The 24,905-nt window shown below is 37.8% G+C and overlaps 1 protein-coding gene across 1 annotated transcript in view; it reads right to left on the bottom strand.

Moving 5' to 3' along the window:
• Nucleotides 1–24,905, bottom strand: part of SI (sucrase-isomaltase) — a 114,689-nt gene that overhangs the window by 26,415 nt on the left and 63,369 nt on the right. The window contains exons 28-38 of the mRNA XM_063306487.1: nt 22,282–22,450; nt 19,125–19,221; nt 18,465–18,577; nt 18,218–18,343; nt 17,581–17,709; nt 14,903–15,010; nt 12,455–12,517; nt 10,837–10,971; nt 8,574–8,658; nt 7,961–8,099; nt 414–547 (exon numbers count right to left, since the gene is read on the bottom strand). Of these exons, the coding sequence (XP_063162557.1) occupies nt 414–547; nt 7,961–8,099; nt 8,574–8,658; nt 10,837–10,971; nt 12,455–12,517; nt 14,903–15,010; nt 17,581–17,709; nt 18,218–18,343; nt 18,465–18,577; nt 19,125–19,221; nt 22,282–22,450 (1,298 nt within the window). The remainder of the gene's footprint in view (nt 1–413; nt 548–7,960; nt 8,100–8,573; nt 8,659–10,836; nt 10,972–12,454; nt 12,518–14,902; nt 15,011–17,580; nt 17,710–18,217; nt 18,344–18,464; nt 18,578–19,124; nt 19,222–22,281; nt 22,451–24,905) is intronic.

Here is a 24,905-nt window from a genome sequence, read left to right as displayed (position 1 = left end):
GAGGGGCCGACCAAGGGCAAGATGGATGGATGATATTCTAGAGGTGACGGACTCGTCCCTGGGGGAGCTGGGGGTGGTGACGACTGACAGGAAGCTCTGGCGTGGGCTGGTCCATGAAATCACAAAGAGTCGGAAGTGACTGAACGAATAAACAGCAACAAACCTATACTTATACAGGTACATATAAATATACATATACATATGCTGTACATATATGGTTCATACTGTATACTGTACATATACATACATACACACATACATTCCACTGCAAAAATGGGTAAATAAGCATTAAGAGCAACAACTTTATAATACTGATGTTAAGAAGAGTCAATTACTTCAATTTTTATAAACAGTAGGAATTATATCTGTTTACATAAAATCTAGTAACCACGTGCAATTTAGCTTTCACTTACCAATTATGGATTTGTAAAGTTGGTCCCATTTTGAAAAGTTATCACCTAGCCAATGCCCTGCCCATTTGCCACTTGATGGATAAGTTGAACGAGAAATGACAATACCACGTTCCCTGGTGATACTATGTAGAGCACTAATAATAGGAATAAAGCCACATTTAAGGTGAGTCATTAAAAACCGTTACATATATTCAGAAGCATAAAGACAGTTCAAATAGTTAAGGCTACATCAAGTGTATGTAGAGAGGGCATGCTATGGATCCCATCTGTTAAAGAGTTCCATCTGGTGGGATCGCGGAAGCGTGCCTTCTCTGCAATAGCACCTGCCTTTTGAAACATTCTCCCCCCAGAGTTGAGGCGGGTCCCCTTGCTCCTGGACTTCTGAAAAAAAATAAGAACCTGGCTCTGTCAACATGCCTGGGGCGGGAAAGAAAATAGTTCTTCTTGGGGATGGTTAGCTCCTTAGAATTGCCCTGTTTGCTTGCGGATAGAGAGAATATCTTAGCCATCTGGATTTTATTATATTTAATATATTTATATTTTTATGTCATTGATATTGTTGTATATTATTGTATATTTATTGTGGTTGAATGCTTTTATTGTGAACCTCTCAGAGTCCGTCCTTGCAGGGGAGATGGGCAGTGATAAATTTGATAAATTAAATAAATAAAAATAAATAAATCATTCAACCATTGTTAGTTTGGAATGTGCAGATAGAATTCTGCAGATCTGGTATTTGAATAGAGGAAAAAATGTACTTCCATTCTGTATGCTAATTCCCCAATTTTGCATTGAGAAATTGCTTAGAGTAAATTCTATGTTGGAATATGGGATTTGGCAAAGTGAAGCTCAACGGTCATATTTGATGCAGAGGGAACAAAGAATGGGCAGAAACTGACTGGAGGACAGTGGGAAGACCCATTACCAAGGCATTACCAAGGCATGGCATAAGCCCATTCCAAGAAGCTAGCTTGAGAAAGCACCTCACACAAGCCCCTTGTGATGGACTACAGTAACACTGAGCTGGTTCTCAGGAAGGAGGGGGCACATTCCAAGGAAGGGAGTGAGATAGGAGATAACATAGCCTGGAGCTAGAATGTGGGAAGACAAAGAGATTCCAAGTAGCCCCACCCTAAAGCCTCCCAGGTTATTTCCCTTTAGGTTAGAGTAGAGTCGGTTTATTCTGGCAAGATTCTATCTACATGGTGTAAGCAAATAAAGAACTGAACTTGGCTGGATTGATTCTTTGTCATTCTTGGGCTAGGCCTGACATCAATGTTACCAGACTAAATTGACTCTACTCTAATCTAAAAGGAAATAACTTGGGAGGCTCTAGGGCAGGGCTACTATGAATCTCTTTGTCTTCCCATGGTCGAGCTCCAGGCTGTGTCGTCTCTTGTCCTGCCCCCCTCCTTGGAATGTGCTCCCTCCTTCCTGAGAACCAGCTGCATTACTGTACTCCATCACACCCCTCCCTAATTCACACAAATTAGTATACAGATTATACAGAGCACTTAATTTAAAACAATCATTTTGCATATCCTACATGGAATCCTAGCCAAACAATGCTTGCTTTTTAATTAAAGTGAGGAAGGAAGGTAGCACATTCAGATTTGCAGGATTCTGTTACTATAGCTGTTCTCCTTAAAGTAGTTGTAGACCTATATGGCATTGATTTCTTAGTCCGGTCTACCCTATAGGTCTGACGTCTGCTAAATACTGAGCCAACATCTTCCTTGCAATTTATCTGAAGTTTTCCTTCTCTACAGAAGATTCTGTATTTCTATCTTACTCTCAGAATGAGTAAGATAAATTCTTACTCTCAGAATCTTCTCTTGGAAGTGTTTTTCAACTGATTTTATTGTTGGACATAATACAGAGTGCTAAGCCTGTTGTTGTTTTCTCTAACACATTTTTCTATCATGCTGAATCCTCTTCAGCTGCCCACGCTTCCCAATTTGAAAAAAGCTCAATAGGAGGAATGTTTTCATTATATCGTCCCTTGGGATTTAATTAAAGCAGACCGCTGAGAGATGATTATATAGCAAAAGATATTCACACACAGCCCTCAGCCACCTTGTAACTAATTTAGTGGAATAACATAGCATTTTACCCATGATAATTTCTCTGAAACTCTATTCTGCTGGGAAAGAAATTTAGAAAACACATTCTCTTTCATCAAAACTGAATGAGAAGCAATATGAAAATAAATAAATAAATAAAAACAGAAAATTATCTATCCATCCATCCATCCATCCATCATAAATACATTAATCCAAATATATCCTGACTTCAAGACAAGGCAATATTTTCTGCTGTTTGTTGACATTCTGGACACGTCCCCCATTTCAGAAAACAGCAAGCTATTATCTTTGGATCTAAATCAGGAGTCAGCATCTGTTTCTGTCTTAGGGCATCCTTGAATGTTATTATGTGATGGATAGGTATAAGATCTTCCAAGATTTTGGCACTATCAAGTGAGATCTCATGAGATACTTTGAGAAAGTTAATTTTATTTTAATTTTTGGGAAGGCCAAGGACATGCTCCTGACTATAGTATTAGTAATGCTTGCCCTCGTATAGCAACTGCAATTGGGACTGGCAACTTGGTTGTTAAGCAAAACAGTCACTAAGTGAAAATCTAATGACCATGACTGTGTTTATGATTTTACTTCAGCTTTCCTTTTCTTCACAGCATCAGAAGGATAAGTCCCCAAACAGCTGGGTGAGTCTAAATGGGAGGGAAGGTTTCCAGAACTCAACTCACAAGGAAGCCAGGTAAAAGGGCAAATCTTATAGCAATTTTCCCCCACTGCCCTGCCCTTTGGAATACTCTCCCCAGTGCTGGGATAATTAGGGAGCAGGGAAAAAAATGTTTGTATTTGCCATAATTGGAGAGAAATGCACTAGTGCCGGCTATTTGCCTAGCATGCTCATGTGCCCGGAACTGTTTAGGAGGGAAAAGAAAAAGCCTTTAGTATGAAACTGATTAGGGTCTTCTCAATTTCTGGCAGCTGCTGCCAGCCAGCCCAGGCTTAACTACAGTTGATGTCATAGAGCTGAGTTTGTTAACTTGCAGTTAGCACTTTTTAGTGACTGCTGAGCTGTGGAGAAAAGCAGCTCAGGAAGAGATCACTTGTTTTGGCAAACTGTCCACCCTGCGAGGGGGCAAAAAAAGGAAACAGAATAGGTCAGTTAGTACAATGCATACTAACTGACTGTAGGGAACATGTGACTGAGAGAGAGACTGCAACGGTCATACATGTGGGTATTGGTCAAAAAGTTACTTTTTCATCACCATCATAACTGCAAACAATTGCTGTCCGAGGCAGTTGTTAAACAAGGACTACTTGTAGCCCATTTTTCCAATGGCCTGAAAAGCTATTCAGACTGATCTACAGTTTAGTCAGAGCTTATTTATGACATCTACTTACAGTGATTGATAAAGTCCTACCTTAATCCATTATTAGTCTTGCCTAAAGTTGTATGAATTGAAAATACAAGCTTCTGAAGAGCTCTAGTTCTATGTGAAGGAATTTGCTCAATTTGGAACAAGCTTAGAAATTTATGCAGTCCATAACCCTAAGTTTTCTTAAAGTTAGGATCTATCCTGTGGTCTATCCTGTTCCCTGGAAGCTAACATATTAGTTTTGAAGTGGGGGGTTGCATTTCATTGATTTGCCAATGATGCTAATTGCCAGCATGCTAAAAATATACGGCAGCTATTTATAAGGATAACAAAATAGAAATGCTATCATTTTACAACCATATATCATTACAGCATCATTTTACAAGCATGTAGTGGAATATTCACCACAGTGAATCCTCTGATCAACATCAACCAATATATTGTTATGCCTATTTTCAGAGGAATCAGATCTGGCCTCAGCATTTATTCCTTAATTTCCCTCATGCTGTATGGGAGACTGCTTTCAGGTCAAAATTCCAAAACCATCCAGAAACTTCATTTGGTCAAGAAAGTGGCAGTGTAGATAGTTATGGGCACACCATGGTACGCCCATGCAGTACCACTGCACTGGCTCCCAATATGCTTCTGGGTGTGTTGCAAGGTGGTTATCATCACCTGCAAAGCTCTGTATGGTACACAGCCAGGTTACTTGTTGGACCAGCTGCTTCTGACCATCCTACTCACTCTCACAGGATGAGCATGCTCCAGGTCACTTCCCTGAGGCAATGTCATCTGATGGGGCCTAGGAGGTGAGACTTTTCTATGGAAGAGCCTGCCCTGTGGAATGTTTTCTCCCTGTCCCTTCTGAAGTTCAGATGGCCTCAACCCTGTTAGCCTTCCAGAAAGTTTTACAATTCTGTTTTTCACTCAGGCATTGGGCTAGGATTAACCTATTTGTCCATATATTGTTTGATATGTTAGATATGGATTTTAAGTGAATTAAAGTGACTTCTGTGGGATGGGCAGCCATATAAATTGTTTAAGTAAACAAATACATTTTGTTTCTTTTGATTTTATTTTTTTTTCCAAAAAAATCATTGTTGGGGTTTTTGTCTGTTTGTTTAACTTTTATTTGATGAATGCTGTCTGGAGTTGTAATTTAAAAAGTTGGGCAGTTATATGAATCTTCTACACAAACAAACAAACAAATTCAGGAACAATAATTGCTATCCAAAGTGTGCTTTTATTGACCATGTTACACTGCCATGATTTAAACTTCACTGGGAACTAACTGGCTTCTGGCCTTATCTTCAGTATGTGTGTGTGTTCATTTGTGTGTGTGCCTGGACAAAGTGGACAATCCTTACACCTTCATTGAGGATACATTAAAGACCATCTCCATCCCACATGGATTTCCCTAAAATAATTACTTGGTTTGAAAGCCTTCCTATATGTCTCTCTACCAACAGAAACTAAGTATGAGAACACAGGAGCCAGTCTTCCTATTGTGGAATTCTCTACTTAACCTTTATCTAAAGAGATCAGACTAATTTCCTCCCTCTGTTCTGATGGGCTGTTGTTTTGCATTGGTGCACTTGGCTGTTGTGTTTTGTGTTGGCACATTTGGTCTTTTAGTGATTTTAACTCTGTGCTTGCTCTTTCTCTCTCTCTTTAAAGTCTGATAATTTAACATTTGTACATTGTTTTGCAGTTTCAAAATAGGATTTATCCTGAGCTGATGGACAGGATAAATCAGGAAAGATTTTATAAGTAAATAATAGTAAGATAAACTTGTCATTTCTTCTCTATGTTATCATCATTTTTTTTGGATGAAATGCAAATACACACACACACACAATTTAATCCATTTTCAGCTTCATCTAAGGTATTATTACATCTAGTGCTCAATTATTGTCTGCTGACAGTGTTCAAATAATATTTGATCTAAATGGCAATAGGCAAAGCTGAAATTCATTCTTTTCTCATCAGCAGTTTTGTGAAAGTTTTGATTGTCAGTGAAATGTTAGAATGCCGCCAGATATAACATTCACTCAGGTGAACATTGTGATCTTTCCCCCTTCTCTCTTTTCGTGGCAATATGAAACTTATCCAAAGGTCATTATAACTAAGAGGGGGAAATGCTGTTCTCTGTTTGTTCACTGAATTGGAAAGTAAACAACCTAGGTATATTAGGCATTGTTTAAAATAAAAGGCTACTCAATCAGGAATTAGCATGTCATAAAGATGTCTGGGATCAGACAGAATACATTGTTAAAGCAGAAATACTTCTCTGTTTCTTTCCATTATATCCACCCTCTTGCCCCTCTTTAACATTTGCTTTTTTAAAAAAGTGAATTGCTAAGATTATTAATTTACGAATGAGTATACAGAGCACTTAATTTAAAACAATCATTCTGCATATCCTACATGGAATCCTAGCCAAACAATACTAGCTTTTTAATTAAAGCAGTCCATCATGCACTAAGCTTGGAACAAGAGGTTATTTTCTTCTCCAATTCCTTGTGCTACAGTCTTAATGGCATATTGAGAAGTTGAAAACTGTTTCATGTCATCAATGAATGGCAGAGCCCTTTTTATTACAGTTCATGGCTGGTTCATCACACAGGAGTGTCTCAAGTTGGCCTTTGCAGATTATGTTTCAAAATGAATCCATCTCATAAACTCAATAAACTGGATCTGAATGCACCAGGACAAGAGAACATTTGGTGATATGTGCATAAACATCTATATTAAGCTATATTCAAACTACTAGCCTGGCCATTTTATTTTGAAAACAGGTCAGCAATTGCACTTCCAGTTCATAACATTTTACAGAAGAAATATGTACAAATAATTACTCCCAACTAGGTGAATAGTTGGGTCTCTTAATATTGTATCCCAATATACTTGCATATTTAGTAAAAAGACAGCAAAGCATAAAAGATCAGTCAAACTGGAAAGGTAAATGTGCCCATGGCACCCAGCTTCTACAGAAGGTTGCAGATGTATAGTACTCATGGTACCAAGGAAATTAACCCCTTTATTCTGGAATGTCTAAATTGGACAAAGGGGACATTCTCTTTCTTAATAATGTTATTACAAGGAAACAAAGCAAGTTTCATAGTTGAGCACAGATTTCAATATAACCAAATGCCCCTTGTGCATATCTAGAACTTGCCTACTAAACCACACTGGATATTATTATTATTATTATTATTATTATTATTATTATTATTTTGAAATAGTGATTACAACATGCTGTGATTGTAAAGCTGGAACTATGCATTATTCCTCCTAACTACTCTGCTACTTTCAGATAAAAGAGAGAATTCTGCCTCATCAGCAGTACTGAAGAAATATTCAACTACTCATCCATGGAATGACAGCAATCTGTCATCTCAGACAGCAAAGTATCTTGGGCCAGCTCTGTTTGTATGTAAGTTATAGCTTAACCTAGCTTAAGTGCATGACTGGAAACTAAAGAGTTTCTTCCTCATAAATGTATGTGATCCAAGTGGCAAATTCTGAAAGTACTCCTCTGAGATTATCAGCCATCAGAACATATTGTAAGATGCTATACAACATAATATCAAGGAATAATAAATATACTAAGATTATTTGTTTGATATCTGATCTCTGGAAAGGGATATTTCTGCTGGGCTTTGTTAAATTGCCAAGGAATTCCTTGAAGCAAGAGCAGGATAGAAACATAAAAAATAAAAATGTTATAATCCCTTGTCCTCAATAGTACACACCTGAATCTGCCAGTAATATTCAGAAATTTCTGTTGTGGAAATGGGTCTAGGAACAGAAGCATTATATCTTCTATTCCTAGACAAAAATGAAACTCAGTTCATTTTTCAACAAATTTCAGTTTCAGGTCTCTATCATGTAATTTATCCTATAACTCTAGTTGTATGTTAGTATGTTTGAATCACCACAGAGAAAATTTAAAGAAGTAGAGCTTTGAATGCAATTATCTCTTTACTGGCCCCCAAAAATCAAAGAACTAAACTAATATATGTGTATAAACTTCTAATGATTCATGCAAATTATCTATAGTAAATAAGTATTTTACTTATTAAAAGGATGGAGTAGCTGCCAAAGTGATGCTGCTACTCAGAGAAAGATGACTTACTCATAGGTAGGCTTAGTTTGTGACCAACCATATAGATTGTGGACATCATAATGTCGAACTGGGCTTCCATCAGGCAAAATCTGTTCACTTTCCATGCACAAGGTTTTCTGATTCAGTCCCACATTTTTCCCCAGTATGTCTGATAAAAATAAAATATAAATTCAGAGAGGTTAACAGAACCAGATAAATCTACATCTGAATTTTAAAAATGTAAATTTCTATTATTTGAGGTGAATTATAAAAACATAATATTTTAAATAGGCTTGATCTATACTAATTTGACTTCAGTGAAATATAGTATACACAACACATGCATGCTAAATCTGTTATTAGAGAACTCAGCCAAAGATACATGGAAGGGATAGAATGATAGCACCTTTGAAATAACAGTGATAAACATTTCTGAAATGTTTATGGATATCTTGATACTCAGCAGTTTGGACAAACAGCCAAAAACATCTTATAAACAAAGGCTTGCCAAGTTATACTGAAAGTTTTCATTTTAGAAAGTTTGGCTTAGCCTAACTTTTGGTCATGTGAATATTTTGGCCTCAAATTCACTATTCAACAACATTCCAAGAAATTTAGAATATAGTATTATAATGACAATTACCTGGCATATATATAGGATTATTTAGTTCAGAGCTCCCACAACCAGTAACTGCTCCATTGACAAAACTTGCAGGTTCATTCATATCCTTAAATGATAAAGCAAATAAGACACAGAGACTTTTTAACATTATTGAAATTTCCACTCACTTTTAATGAAGTGTATACCTTATAACATAATTGGATATTTTCTTTGAAAAGTACATGCAAACTTTGCATGAAATGATATTGCTTTTTTCTAGTCTATAATAAGAGCATGAATAGTGTGCTATGATGAAGTAAGCTATAAAACCCAAGATAGAACAAATGGGTGGTTGGGGAGATATATAAATGCAGTCAGTTGCATCTTCCCATCTTCCCTTGTACTTCTAGAAGTATGGAGGCTTTTAAATTTTGTCATGATCAGAAGACACAAGACCAGGGTAGAGACAAGTGTTTGCAGCATCACCGCATTTCCTTTACACAGAGTTTGCCTCAAGGTAGCCTATATTAGGACTGTGCAAAAAGTAACTCGATAGTAGCTCACTTGTATATCTGAACAGTATTGAGTTTCAAACTGAATCATTGAATCAAGTTAGGTGCCTCCAAACTGGGAGCTACTTGAATTGATTTGATGCAGTTCTGATGCTTTTGATGCTGGCAACAATGTAACAATGATTCCTTCTATGTATGGATGAAGCTATGGCAGGAATTGATGTGATGGTCTCTCATGACTAACAGGGCAATGAACTTCATCATCTCATTAACTCCTCACTATCAGAATCCTTATGGAGTGGAATGTGATTTTGGGGAAAGCAGCCTTTCTCAACTGGGGTTCGATGGAACTAGAGCCATGCAGAAATTGAGTTGTTAACTTTAAAGTCAATCAGAAATCTATAAAGATTGCTTGGGCTCTAAATGAAGGAATTAAACCAGACTATAAGCTACATACCATGGAGTAAAGTTAAACCTGATGATTTGGAAAACTTCTGTGACGGAGGACTGCTGTACAATGATATATTTAGTCCTGATGGAAAGGAATTCCCCAAAAATCAGAAAACCAGTTAGCCCAGAATGGAAGGGCTGGAACTGGAGATTCTGCACATAATGAATAAACTTCACCTATAACTAAAGCTTTGCCAGTTCAAACACCTATTCTTATACCTACACCAATAACAGTACCCCACAATTGCCACCACATCTATCAGGTCCTCCAGTGGTTGGCACACTTCATCCTTCTACATTTACTTCTCTATTGGCATTCCACCTCCGGAGTTCCACCATCACCACCTCCACCATTTATATGACCTGGCTTCAATCCAATGCTTTTACCACCAGGTTTTCTTCCTCCTGGACTACCACCTCCTATTAATCCTTGAGCTTCAGTTCCATCCTTCTGGAAGAGTAAATATCACAAATTCTACTGTGGCCAGTATACTGTAAATGAAGACACTACAAAAGACCCTTCCATAAGAAATACTATTCCAACAGTAGTTTCTGGATATAGAAGATACCCAGTGGAAAATAATATCTGTAGCTCAGGGTTCAACTGTGGAGTCCTTGGTGCTCTCTGAGCTTGGTTGTTTGCTTGCAGATGTTTTATTACCCAATTAGGTAACATCATCAGTGCGAGTGAGTGTGGAGTTTTCTCCCTGTTTATATTCACTAGCTTGCCATGCCAGTTCTGATGGGGATGTGGTTTTCTGGTAGGAAGGACAATGTTACCTAGTTGGGTAATGAAACGTGTGCAAGCAAACAACCATGCTCAGAGAGCACCAAGGACTCTAGAAGATATGTTGAAAATGCAGAAGACTCCAAAGGATATTGAAATGTGATTTAAAAAAAAAAAAAAAAACTGTAAATCAGTGTATATATGGAATAGAATGGTATAGACTTACGGATGAACACTTTGAAAAGGGACATGGATCAGATTTGGGTTTTTAGTGGATCTACCAATCTCTACAGTAAAGAACCACCATCACCTTCTTCATAATGCATTTCAGTCGCATTATTCATTCATTTTAGATCAGTTTCACCAAACTAAAGTCTTCCAAATGAGTTGGGATAGCAATGATTGGGAATTGAAACTTAGTGGGAATTACCAAGCTCCCCAGATATAACTCAGTTTATACACTTAGAAGAATATTTGACCAAATATTCTTAATATGGCCATTAATATGACCAAATTAAATGGGATGTTTGAAAATGCTGATTAATGTAGAAAGCATTAACTGGGAATAATGTTACTAAATTAATCACATAAAACATTAAACAAGTTGGAAACTTACAATCCATAGGCCGTCAAACTTAAGGCTTTGTGATTGATTGATGGGATTGCTGTAGACTTCTTGAATTTCTTTTTTCCACCACTGAGCTGTAGATTTGCGGAAGAAATCTGGGAAAGCAGTCCAAGCACTGTAAAGCTGAGGTGAAACAGAAAAGTGAAGAAAAAACAAAACGTCCCATTTCTTCAAAAATTCTGTTGATGTAGCCTAACATTACATTTGCTTTTTGTGCAGTCTCATCACACTGTTCATTCATATTCAATTTATAATTAACTACTATTCTGAAATCTGTTTCATAATTTTTATAGCCAGGTATGCCCAATCCTATTCCTGTTTGTGTGATTTTTGTTTTCTAAATGAAGAACTTCACATTTATTTCTGCTACATTTCATTATCCTATGTTTTATCCTCTCATCTAAACTATCAAGAGTATTTTGAATGTTATTTATTCCTTTTTTCTAGGTTGTAATATATCTCAATAGAAGAGAATATCTGTAGTTCAGGGTTGAACTCTGGAGTTCTTGCTGCTCTCTCAGCTTGGTTGTTGGCTTGCAGATGTTTCATTATCCAACTAGATAACATCATCTGTGTGGTACAGTATATCCTACTCAATTTTGTATCTTCTGCACATTTGCTAAGTAGAAGTTAATAAGATTTCAGAAAATGAATGTGGACAATTTCATCTTAGGTATTTTTTTTTAAGAACACCACCTATGCTTGCTGAACATAACATATCCATAACTGCTTAACAGCCTTTATGCACAGTATATAAATAATCACTTAGGGCTCCCTGGAATCTTTATAAAATCTCTTCCAGGAGTAAGTCACACAGAAGTTAGCAGAGCTTATTTATGAGTAAACATGCATGAGGGTACATGTTTTGACTGATAAAAGTCCAATGGGATTTTTGAATGTTCCCCACACTGGAGTTGTTTTCCATTCTGCAACAAAAACACAGATTGTTTATGAAGCTCTCCACATACAGTAAGTATATAAGAAAAGCCTGCTGAGTCAGGTCAACTGGTCAAGCATTCTGTGTCAATAGTTCTTTTCCACTGTTGCATCCTAGCAGCTGGTATTTAATAGCAGATATTGGTATTTGTACCAATGGTATTAAATACCATACAAAGTGACCAAGGCTCTTTGCCTCATTAAAAGTGTGATGGTGAGGGGATGTATATAAATTCCGATGGGCTTATAAATGAGTTCCAAGGTTCTTTGAATCTTAACCTTTGTATCTATTGCTGTGAGATTCAGGGAGTAGCAGATTTGCTGTGTTTATCTAATACTGCTTCCCAGTGTGATACAAGCTTTGTGATTTTTAATCTAACTTTTCAAAATGAACCAGATAATTGGCCATTCAGGCATTCAGAGATTATACTTGTTCAACAGCCTACAAGATCAGAGTACATTCATCCAACTTCTTCCAATTGCAGAGTTCCAATGCTGTCAATACGACTGAAGTTATTTTTGGTTTTGCTATAATTGTTACTAACTACTATCACTACTAAAACTACTGCCAGAGTTCAGTGTTGTTGTTGTTGTTGTTGTTGTTGTTTTTAGTATGACAATTTGCTTGGGACCTTTTCACTAAAGCAGTGGATGAATAAACTAAACTTACTTTCACTTTGTCATCCCAGCTGAGTGATGAATTTATAACAACATGAGGAAGATATGGCCACACCTAAAACAAAAGCATTTGAAAATAATTAGCTTTGTGAAGTAGTGAAAGGAAAGGAAGCTAAGCAGTGGAGAGAATGGTTATTCAGGGATGCCCACTCTTTGTATGCCAGAGAGCTTGAGCATTTGGGCGATGGGACTATGCAGTAATGGGAATAGGAACATATGGGTGGTACAGCAAGAGAACCCAGCTGTATCCTGCAGCTGCCATGTGGTTGGCCACACTACATAGCAGTTATCTTTGTCAGCTTCTTTGTCTTGCCTTAAATGTTTCAGCTTTTGATAGCTTCTGGGTTTGTTTGTTTTTTTGCATCTCTGAAGTACTGATGAGTAAAGGGACTAGACATTTGAATTTGAAACTTTGGCAGATCGGAAGGTCGGCGGTTCGAAACTGCGCGGCGGGGTGAGCACCCGTTGCTAGTCCCAGCTCCTGCACACCAAGCAGTTCGAAAACATGCAAATGTGAGTAGATTAATTGGTACCGCTTCGGCGGGAAGGTAACGGCGTTCCATGAGTCATGCTGGCCACATGACCCAGAAGTGTCTGCGGACAACGCCGGCTCTAAAGGCTTAGAAACGGAGATGAGCACCGCCCCCTAGAGTCGGACACGACTGGACTTTACATCAAGGGAAACCTTTACTTTTACCTTATGTAGGGGTAGGTAGTGGGAAGTAGGCTGGCTGACGAGATTTCAGTAGGTTGGGCACTATGAAAAGGTACCCTGGATGTCTGGACTGGTTACTTACTTGGAGGAGTATGTCATTTGGTTGCAAGATGGGGTGCTCTGACCTGCAGAGCACTGGCAAGATTCAAGGGAGTTTGGTGCCTTGTGGGGGGAAATGGCAGGCAATGACATTATGGCTGTGAGAAGCATTAGGAAATATGGTACGAGATGGAGTGGGCTGCTCTTGAAGAAGACAGCCTCAGTATTTGACATCCCTGACACATTCCAGACCCCTGAGCTCTGCCCAAGGCCTGTTCTTCACAGCTTCTGAATTGGCTTTGACTCAACCTTAACAAGACTACGTAGGTGTGAATTTTAGGACCCCCTGGATCTGGAGATTTTTCATCTCTGACATTGGGTGGGATATGCACTCCCTTAGAGTTGGTGCACAATTTATGGGTCCTCTTGGACTAGAATTGTACCTAGAAGCTCCTAGGTAACCAGTACAGGACTCATGACTCCTACAGGAAGTACTTCGCACAAATCCGTCTTGTCTGTTAATTGCATTTGTTCCTGGATGGAGAGGCTTGTATGTGTGCTTGATTGATTGATAGATTGACTTATATAGCCACCCATCTCACATACAGTATGCCTCTAGGCAGCTTATAATAAAATAGATAAAACAGATAAAAATACATAATATAAAAATAGACATATAGTGGCTGAGCATATCATAAAATGACCATCAACAAAGCCAAGAGATGGACTCTATCATAGAACTGGGGCCCCAGACCCAGGCACAAAACCAAGTTTTCAAGGCCTTGCAAAAGGCTAGGAGGGTCAGGGCTAACCTTATCTCAGAGGGTGCCTCAAAGATATATTGGACTTCCAACTCCCAGAATTCCTAGCCTTCACCATGCTACTTAGGAATTCTAGGATTTGTGGTCCAACAGATCTGGATGGCATCAGATTGGGGAACACTGAGTTAAAGACAGGAAACTGTATTTTTATAGCTAATCACTATAACACCTCTTAGAAGCTGCAACTGGTCTAGAATGTGGCAATGCAGGCAGTTATGGGTGTGACCCAGTATGCCCATTGCAATTTCTCTGCTTTGCAAACTGTACTGGTTATCTAGGAGCTTCTAGGTGCAATTCAAGGTGCTGGTTATGACCTATAAAATTCATCATGGCATAGGCGGTGGGGGACTGCCTTTCTCCCTTTGTCTCTGCCATGGAAGAGTCAGCAAAGGGAGGATGTTTCAGGCCCCATCCTTGAAGCAATGGTACCTGATGGGTCCGAGAAATCATGCCTTCTCTGTTTTGGCAACTGCCCTCTGGAATGGAATCACTTCAGAGGTTCATGTTGCCCCAACCCTGCCATCTTTTAAGTGCCTCTTGAAGACCTGTTTATTTCCCCAGGCCCTGGAATAAGGAATAAGGAATTCCTGGAATAAGGACTAGATTTCTTTGGCTGTTTTTTATCATCATCATCATCATCAGACAATGTTCTTTTTGTTTGTTTGTTTGTTTGTTTGCTTGCTTCTATTTTATAAGATCATGCCATCTTACTGGGGACATTTATTGGTTATTGCCCAGAGTCAGTTGAATTGGGCAGCTTTATAAATTGGAAGGATGGAAGGAAGGAAAATTGTTAGCCATACTGACTGCTATTCTTTGGCAGAAAGGTAAAGCACAATATTACATATATAAAATATTACTGTACCTTCCCCCACACAATATCACTGCTATTAGGCCACTTAATGAAAACATCATCCTTAATTCCTCTTGTGAAGGCAGGATAATTAGTTTCATTTCCTGAAATGGCTGGATCCTGAAATGAAAACAAGATGCTCTTTAGATTTACATGAAGAAGTCAAACATACAACAGAGGCAATCCTATAGCAAAAATAAGGCAGCTGTGGATATGACAGATATGACTATTGTGATTTTATTTTATTTATTTATTTTTTTTTGGTGCCTTTGAGTCAGTGTTGACTCCTGGAGACTGCCTTGACAAGTCCCTGCAGTTTTCTTCGCAAAGCTTTGCAGAAGTGGTTTGCCATTGACTCCTTCCTAGGGCTGAGAGAGAGTGACTGGCTCAATGTCACCCAACTGGTTTTGTTCCTAAGGCAGGACTAGAATGTTGAGGTTTTCCTACTAACAGATTAAGACTGCTATTGTATCAAATCATTTTGGCCAGGTGAAGGGGTTGTATTAGATTGTCTCCTCTCACGTGCTTCATGCAAATCACCTGGGGGGGGAGGAAACCTACCCGGACTTGTTCTCACTTCCTCTTTTCTCTCTGCTGGCAATGTAGCAAGCAAGGCTTGCTCCAAAGGGAGCTAAGTCCTTTAAATGTTTTGCTTTTGTTTTGTTTTCTGTAAATAAATTATTTTTATAGAAATGCTTGGTGTGTGACTTTTTTGACCTCTCCTGGGCTAAAGGCTTTCCCAGCATCTGCCAACATAGAACTCACAATCTCCCTGTTTCTAGCCTGATGCCTTAACCACGGCACCAAACTGTTTCTAGACTGCTATGATGGGATCAATTAAATAGAAGGAATTAATTAAAGAGCTGCCATGACAACTTGGAATCACCTTGATGAAGAAAGACAGCGTTGCCAAGAAGCAACACTATTTCCTCATGCAAGCACTTCACAGTGTCTGACAGTGTCTCCACTTTTTTTGTTGTCAGAGTGGGCTGTATAGACTGTCCTCATAGCCTACTCCATAGTGAAGAGCACATGAAAAGCTAGAAGGTGCAGCTGGGGTTTATGTGCCGCTGGGATGGTGGAGCCGAGGACAGCAAAGAGGTATGATTGCTTCTCTTTGTCTTAGAAGCAAGACGATTACATCACTTTCCAAAGCAGTTTTCAAAGGCTGTTTCATGCAAATCTGAATTGTAAAGATTCAACTTAAAATATGTGTTTACCTTTACTGGGAATACAGTGGACACAGGACACAGAATGGACCTCAGTGCTCAGATGCAGCATTTCAGCACTGGTATCAATCCCAATCAAAGAATAGCACAATTCAGATAAAAGAGCTAGTAAAAGGAATCTACCTACTTGCATTTCTATCATACACAGTTATAACTCACAAGAAAAGTCACGCTAGAAAACATTAGGAGAACGGTCAAAAGAGCCTATAAGAGGCCATACTAATGGAAATCATGTTGTCAGTCAGAATAGCAAGAGAGGATTGTTGACATGGTTATCAGGAGGTAGAGAAGTTAACCTAACTCCTCTAAGTTACCAATACTTGGAATGGAATCTGCTAGATGCACAAGCTGAGTTAAGAAGAGGCACCCAAGAACACACTGATCATATCTGATGGATAATGGGAAAAAGCAAAAGAATCCCTTGCCCTTAAGAATAGGACTGTACTTCGCATACTCATCTGCCAGTTAAAACATTTGTGCAATGATCAGGAAGAACCATTAGAATAGAATATGGAACAACTAAATGGTACAAAATCGCGAAGGGAGTCACCAAGGTTGAATACCGTCACCTTATGTATTTAAGGCAGTAACTTTGTATTAAACGTGCTAGAAGAAACTTCTATAGGTGTAGAGAATCAGGGAGATGACCCTGAGGGAAATTGCCAAGAACTATTATATAACCAAAGAGGGCTGATATATTTCTTAAGCCCTGAGAAACAAGATAGTATTTGGAAGAAACTCAGGGCCTGATTCACTGGAATATAAGAGGAGGGGAGACAGAACACCAGGGTTGCAAAATTCTGTTATTATAGATTATCTATTGAGTAGAGTAGAAGTATTATTCTACTCTTCCCATGGAGTCTATTTCCTGAACTTGTCAGTCAAAGAGTTGACATAAGAGGCATGCTTGATGTTTTGGCATCTTCTTCTTCTAACCTAGGCTAGATGACAATGTATACTCTACAAGTGTACCTGTCCCTTCCTGCATAAATGTAGCATAAAAGCACCTGGATGGATAGATGGATGGATGGATATGTGTATGTATGCATATGGATACATAAATGAAGAGCGATAAACATATCAGAAGTGTGCTGATCATAGGTAATTAGCTGTGAGAATCTTTCATCTCAGAAAAACTCATTGCTTCACCTAAAAGAAGATTCATGCTGGGGCCAATCTACTCACTCAACATCTCTGCCCTACAAATAGTTGCTTAAGTGTTATGTGTAGTGCATGCACAGAAAATATTATTATGAAGCCAATCCAGTGAAATGAAAGAAGACACTTCCAAGACATGCGGAATGGGTGCTGTGCTCAGGTATCTAAAAAAGCAAAGTTATCCATGCAGAGATCCATACAGTGATAACAGGGAGGGTGAGATGGATGGATGGATGGATGGATAATTGTGTCTGTATTGCTATATTAACTAAGCAGTTTGAACAATAAATGATTAGCACTTACCAAAATGATTACAAATCTCATTCCATCCCTTTTTAGTCTGTTAATCAGAGCTGGAAGTTTTGCAAAACTGGGACTTAGAGTGAAATCCAACTGCCGTTCCATGTAGTCAATATCAGCATATTGTACATCCTGAGGAAAACAGTAAATTTTGTGAAAGGGTATGTATTTTAAATTAAAAGGCCATCAAAATTTATTCAGTTTTCACTTAAAGAATTTAAAAAACACACATCGAGGAACTAAAGACTACTAGGTCTACAAGTATTAGGCTATTAGAGCTTCTGTTAAACCTAATACATGTTTGTTTTTAGACTGGTGTTGCTGATATTAACCATAATAAATAACTGAAATTACAACTTCATCAAATCAACAATTGATCTCTTTCTCTTTTAAAAATTCTTTTTAATTGTTGAAATTTTAACTATTTTTTCCAGAGATTTTAGACTTTTTAGTAATTCCAGAAAAGGTTTTTGGTTCATACTACCATAATTTATCATAACTATGTTTGTCTACTGGTTGTAGCCCAAATATATAGCTTCTTATTCATATGAAAGTGACTGAAGTAAAATCTGTGTTACAATATTTTCTCCTTGGGTAGTAGGCAGTGAAAAAAAATATTACACATTTGTGAATAACTTACATAGGAGATATTAGATGCTTTCATTTTATCATACAGATCAGATATTTCTGCATCATTTTGGTATCCATATCGACACAACTGGAATCCCAAACCCCAATATGGAGGTAAGACTGGACGTCCAATGAGCTAATGAGAGTAATAAAAGGAAATAGGGAATATATGGGCTATATTGTGTTGGTATAAGAAGGAATAATATAATCATATTTTTAAAGTAGGGTTTTTTTTAAAAAAATGGGTTCTTTCTTACTGCAGTGTATTCTTGAACCACTTGTTCTGGAGTTGGGCCCAAAACCATGTAGAAGTCTAAAATTCCTCCAATGGTACGGTATGTTAAAGCAGGAGTTGGCTGGAATTTTACCTCTGAAAATTCACAAAGGGGAAATAATTATTACATAGACCTGAAAATACTGTTATATAAAATCAATTAATTGATCGATGAAAATGAAAATCAGTCATCTGTCATTTAACCTCCAAGGTGAAAAACCTGACATACAATCTTCTCCCTTGAAATCAGAGGAAATTAGTTGCATCTCATCTGCTAACAGCAGAGACATTTGCTCTGTAAGAGGAACCATGTAACTGTATCAACCTATTTGCTTTAACTAAGCCAGCGTTTCTCAACCTTAGCAACCTTAAGATGTCTGGACTTCAATTCCTAGAATTCCCCAGCCAGCCACTTCTTTCTTTTCTAGAAATGGTAAGTTGTCTTAGGCTACTTGCTTACAGATAGATAAATATTTCAGACTCTCCACAGAAGTAGGAACCACATGTTTCCATCCTGGCATCATGAACAGTGCAGGGATTGGAAAAAATCACATTGGGTTATGGCTTATGAGTTACTGATTTACCAATATGATATGGACTATATTAGTTTGGAATAGATGGCAGGAAATGAACAACAGCTTACCCATTCCATTACTGTTCAGCAACAGGACTCCATGAGCATTGCCATCATCTTCCAAACCCATATAAAAAGGATGAACTCCATAAGTGTTAAATCTATACTATAGGCATGTAGAGAAAAAAAATATCATAACCAAATGCTTTGTTTAGCATATACATTTTATTGCCAGAATGCAAATATTGATAGATTGCAATTGACTATGGAATATACCATTCTCAAAATATCCTATTGTGAGGCTGAATATGATTGAGATAACATTCAAGTAGAAATGCATAAAAACTGGTAAACATTTTGCACTGGTTCCATTCACCCTTCCATGGATTGATAAAGATCTAACTTCCTTCTGTATTCCTCCCTGTGCTTTCTCTTATCACCTCCATGACTTTGGTCATATACTTGGACAGGCCTCTCCTGGCTCTAACCCAAGTTGGCCTTATATAAGAGCAGTGCTTATTGAGCATACAAAGGCTGCTCTTGAAGTAGTGGGGTATCAGGGACCAATAGCTTGCTTTAACAAAAATGGATGTTTATATAATTATTACTTCCCAAATTAAGTGGACTTGTGAAAAGGGCAAAAAGTTTTGGGACCAAATATGTGCTAATATTCAAAAGATCCTTAAAGTGGACTTTAAAAAAAAAACAGAACTGTTTCTCTTGGGTCTCATGGAGAAGCAGCTTGAGGAACAACATGGGACTTTGCTTTTATACATGATTACAGCAGCAAGACTTTTATATGCACAGAGATGGAAAGATCCACAAATACCTACAGTGGAGGACTGGATTATAAAACTGATGGAGTTGGCCCAGATGGCCAAGTTAAGAGTGCTGATAAGAGAAAATACTGTTTCTGGATTTGTTTCTACTTGGCAACCACTTTTAGACTACCTGCTTGTGTCAGAAAAAAATGAAATTTTGATTTTGGGTTTGATTTGATAGAAATAATGATACTAGAGTTTAATTAATGGTAAGCAATTATATTTGTAAATGTGTTCATATTTGTATTGGAGAAGGTCGGAAGTCACTTTCTGTTTCTGTTCTCTCTGTTCTGCACTTTTATAGTTTTTTTTCTTTTTCTTTTTTTCTTTTCTTCTCCCCCCTAACCATCTAAATTAGTGCTTTTTTGGAGATATGTAATTACAGGTAGATGATGATGATTGATAATGATTTCTTGATTATTTTTCAAAAGCATATTTATGATTATACATTGATTTTCTTTATATATACATCTATACAAAAAAAGGGGGAAATCTCAAGCTATTTCTAATTGGACTATGAAATGCTTGAAGAGGCACTTCATTTCTGCAATGCTTCAAGTGAAACATTCTTTGGAGCTATTTCACCAAGCTGTAGAGTTCCTGCTTGTAACACTTAGGTGAACTGTCCATGTTGGTTTGGCTGATCTCATTATTCAGCCCAACTCCAGCAATTCCAATAGCCGAAGAAGACTTCTGTGCACATATTGTGAATTCACTGAAAGCTTTTCCAGCCTTTCCAGTAAGTTACTTGAAATGTCGGAAGAGGTTTCTGTGCATGTGTTATTTAAAGCAGCTCTCGTCATTTATAAACTGGTCAGCCTAAGTCAAAATTTCCAAAACTCATCAATTGAGTTGAATCAATTTACAGGGAGTTGCTGGGATTCGGGCAGCATATTTTATACACAAAAACATATACACACACGTATCCACCCAGAGTTGCTGGGGTTTGTTCCATTAAATTTAATGGGAATTAAAATTAAAACCTAGTGGTGACTGAAGCAATGTCTTGCCATGTTATCTGGAACTCCTTTTGCCCTTTGACACTGAGGAAGTGGATGGGGTTCTGTCTAGAATAACCTCTGCCAGGTTACATCAATGACTGATGCCTCATGGGTCAATCCTCTCCCATTACTTTTCAACATGTCCATGAAGTCAGCAAAAGAGGTCATCTATTGGTTTATGGTGAGGTGTCTTCAGTATGCAGATGATACCCAAGTTTACATTGCTACCCTCTCTGGCCCTGGTGTTTGGAAATGGTTGGGATTTGCATGGTATGGGACAGTCTGAAGTTGAAACCAAGCAAGAACCCAAGGAGTTGCTTGGTTTCTTGCTTCAGGTTTCCAGTCTCTTGAAAAAGAAGCATTAACTGTGAGGAAGCAGATCTATAACTTGGGAGTCATCCTGGACTCATAGTGACTGCTGGATGGACTGGTAGAGATATGGCTTTTGTCTACCTTCAGTTGGTATACCAGTTGAAGCCCTACCAGGAGCACAGGGATTTCACAAAATTATTATTTGGTTGGACTGCTGCACAGTGTTCTACTGGCCTGCCTTTGAAGGCTACTTGGCTACTGTAATTGGTAGAGAATTGGTATAGAATTGATATAGAATGCTTACTAGATAGCACTGTTACTGAGAACAATTACACCAATGTTGTAGGCCCCGTATTAATTGCCAGTGGATTTCCAAGGGCAATTCAAAGTGATGATTTGACCTATAAAGCCCTATATACCTTGGCATCAATGGGCATTCAGGACTGCCTTTTCCATACTGCTATTCCATACTGCAACTCCAATCAATCCATACTGCTATTCATTCTGGGAGAAACTCTTGGTGATTGCCTTATTTTGCAAAGTGAGTGGGGCTGAAGCCAAGCAGTGTTGATTCTCTGTTATGACCTGGTACTGTGAGATAATCTCCCCTGGAGCTAGACTTGCCCCATTATTAACCACCGTCTCTAAATTGGTGAAGATGGAACTTTTCCAGAGAGTTGTTGGTGTTTGATTGGATGATGCTGTCTGTTGTGATATAATGCTTTGTACTTACTTTCTTACTTGATTTATTTTACTTAGGATTATACACTAAGCAGTATAACTCCAGCAAAAAAATAAAACAGTAAAAATTGTTGCAAATGAATGGTTGTAATTATTGTTACTTATTAGCATGGCCATTTTAATTTATTTTAACTTAATTTATTATTAATATTGACTACTGTGGACTTTTAATGTGTCTTCTGTTATGTTGCTAACTGCCTGGAGCCATTATGAAATATGGTGATGTACAAGAATGCTAAATAAATGTTTAAATATTATTTTAAAAAGACTGAGAGGCATTAATTTAGTCTCTTTGTTCAGTTAAAATCTACAATAAATAAAGGTGACTCCTATCAAGAAAGAAATACTCACTCCAGGAGACTGATCCCTTGCAAACATTGGCCAAGTTTTCCAATCCATTTCATGTTTGAATTGTTTATGCTCTGTTTCCCCAAACCCATACACAAACTGTGAAGGTAGGCGAGTTGAAATCTGAATGAACATATCACTGAAGGTAAAGCCAGGTAACTGGGAATCCCAACTATAAAGAAAAAATCATCACCTTGCTATTAGAACAATAACTAAATTTTAATATTAAACAATACTAAAACTATATTACAGTAGTAACACCATGCAATATGAAGATGTTGAGTTTTAGGTCATTTGCAGGATAAAGGAGAAAAAAATACACCAGCTATTAACAAAAAAGTCTGTAGATATACTGAAATGGGGATTTTGCCATCTTGCACTGATATTCTGTAAAATGTCATAGCTCTTGCAGAGAGAGCAAATACTTATTGACATTTTCTAATATCATCAAAACACAAAGTTCTTTCCGTGGGATATTAAAACAAAAAGAGTATTCAATAGTATCTGTTGTTCAGAAATGGAGGAAAACATTGCAGTTCTTTCATTTATGTATTATTGGGCTATCAACCTCACTCCTTCAGCAAAGGATCGTTACCTTGTCGTGGTGTTGGAGCTTGAGCACCTCAATGATGCCATGAGCTAAACTGTGAAGGGCCACCCAAGACGGGAAGGTCATGACAGAGAGGTCAGACCAAATGCGATCCCTGGGGAAGGTAATGGCAACCCACCCCAGTATTCTTGCCGTGAAAACTAAATGGATCAAATAAAGCCAGACTGCTCACTTGAGGGAATGATATTAAAGGCAAAACTGAAATACTTTGGCCACATAATGAGAAGACAGGACACCCTGGAGAAGATGCTGATGCTAGGGAGAGTGGAAAGCAAAAGGAAGAGGGGCCGACCAAGGGCAAGATGGATGGATGATATTCTAGAGGTGACGGACTCGTCCCTGGGGGAGCTGGGGGTGTTGACGACTGACAGGAAGCTCTGGCGTGGGCTGGTCCATGAAGTCACGAAGAGTTGGAAGCGACTAAACGAATAAACAACAACCTCACTCCTATACACCACTGATTCATCAGTGAATTTTAAAATTGAATGGCATTCAAACCTTGAAACAATCCTCTTTTAGTTGATGGATTCAGATAGCTTTCCTGGAGAACTCGCATGTTCTTGAAAGGTAATTAATGACAAGAGACCCAAAATGCAGCAATGAAAGAAGCCACAATAATCATAGGTGTAGTATTAAAACCACTAGCACTGTGTTGTGATGCAGAAACATCAGTGGCTTATAGAAATGTAATGTCACTCATCTCCTATACACCATGATAAAGATCAACAAATCAAAACAGTTTGCACTTGTAATTTTTACATTTTGGACAATCTTAGAGTTGAGCTTAGACCAAGTTCAAGTCCTGCTCAGTGCAGGAATTGAAAATAAAGCACCCCCAGTGTAGCCTCTACTTGAACACCTCCAGTGAAGGAGAGCCCACAATTTTCTGTGGAACTGATTTAACAGTCAAACAGTTCTGACTCTTGAAAAGTTGTTTTCTAACATACACTTGGAACCTGCTTTCCTGTAACTTAAATCCATTATTTTATTCTTCACATAATTCTGCTAAATTGATTCTTTCTCTTTTATTATAGAATTATCTGAAGAAGCCCGTTTTGTTTTTTCTTAGCATTTACATCTACTTTAGCTTTAGCTCATTCTGAGTTTTCTGAATACTGCCTTTATGGTTCCAGGAGATAGATAGATAGATAGATAGATAGATAGTCATTCTTCCTTGTTCTTTTTTCAATCTCCTCTGTGTTTCTGTTTTTGCTTTTAATTTTCAGATATCCACTACATTTTTTTCTGCAGCTTTCCTTTTTTCTCACTGGAATTTAACATCTAAGATTTAGATATTTTCTCCCATCTCAAACTTCTTTTTCTATAAGCTTCCTTATTTTCCTATTAGTTCTCAAAAAAAAAAAAAAAAGGTTGTGATCCTGAATCATGGTTTTTCTTTCCTTTTTTACATGCACTGATCTGTTAATAGGGGAAAATAAATCATGAATCTTTTGGATTCTGTAACGAAAATGCACGAAGCACTGAAGAGGTTTTGATCTTCTTGCGCTACACTTTCTTGCTTGATTTTCTATGCAGAAGAGAGGTAAAAGAGGTGATGCTAAACTCAACTTAGTTCATTACCTGCTGAACATAAAAGAAACTGTGCAAATACTTTGATTCATATAGTGTTTACTGAAAAGCTTCAAGTAAAGCGAAATCTAGGGGATTTTAAGCATAATACAGTGATGTTTCCTCAAATGGAATAAAATAATACATTTTTGCTAGTTAAGAAGAAGCTAGCCTAGTTCACCCTCAGTCTATCAATCAGCCAATCAATCAACCAAAAGATGACTGGATTCCCCATCAAGGTGACAGCAGCGGTGAAGGGGAATATTATTGTTGTTTTTTTCTTCTTTTTTTAGAAAAAGTATACAAAAATCCCCTAGGACACTGATATCTAAAGTAACATTTCTATATCTAAAGTATCAGTTCTAAATCTGTGCAATCTTATGTGTAGTCGATAAGACATAATTTTATGGTCCACCCACAACATTCTTAACAATATGCTTTAATTCAC

The sequence above is a fragment of the Candoia aspera genome, chromosome 6 (genome assembly GCF_035149785.1).
Source record: "Candoia aspera isolate rCanAsp1 chromosome 6, rCanAsp1.hap2, whole genome shotgun sequence".
NCBI lineage: Eukaryota > Metazoa > Chordata > Lepidosauria > Squamata > Boidae > Candoia > Candoia aspera.
The sequence above is the reverse complement of the archived record's forward strand: the minus strand, read 5'-3'. Positions and strand labels throughout refer to the sequence as shown.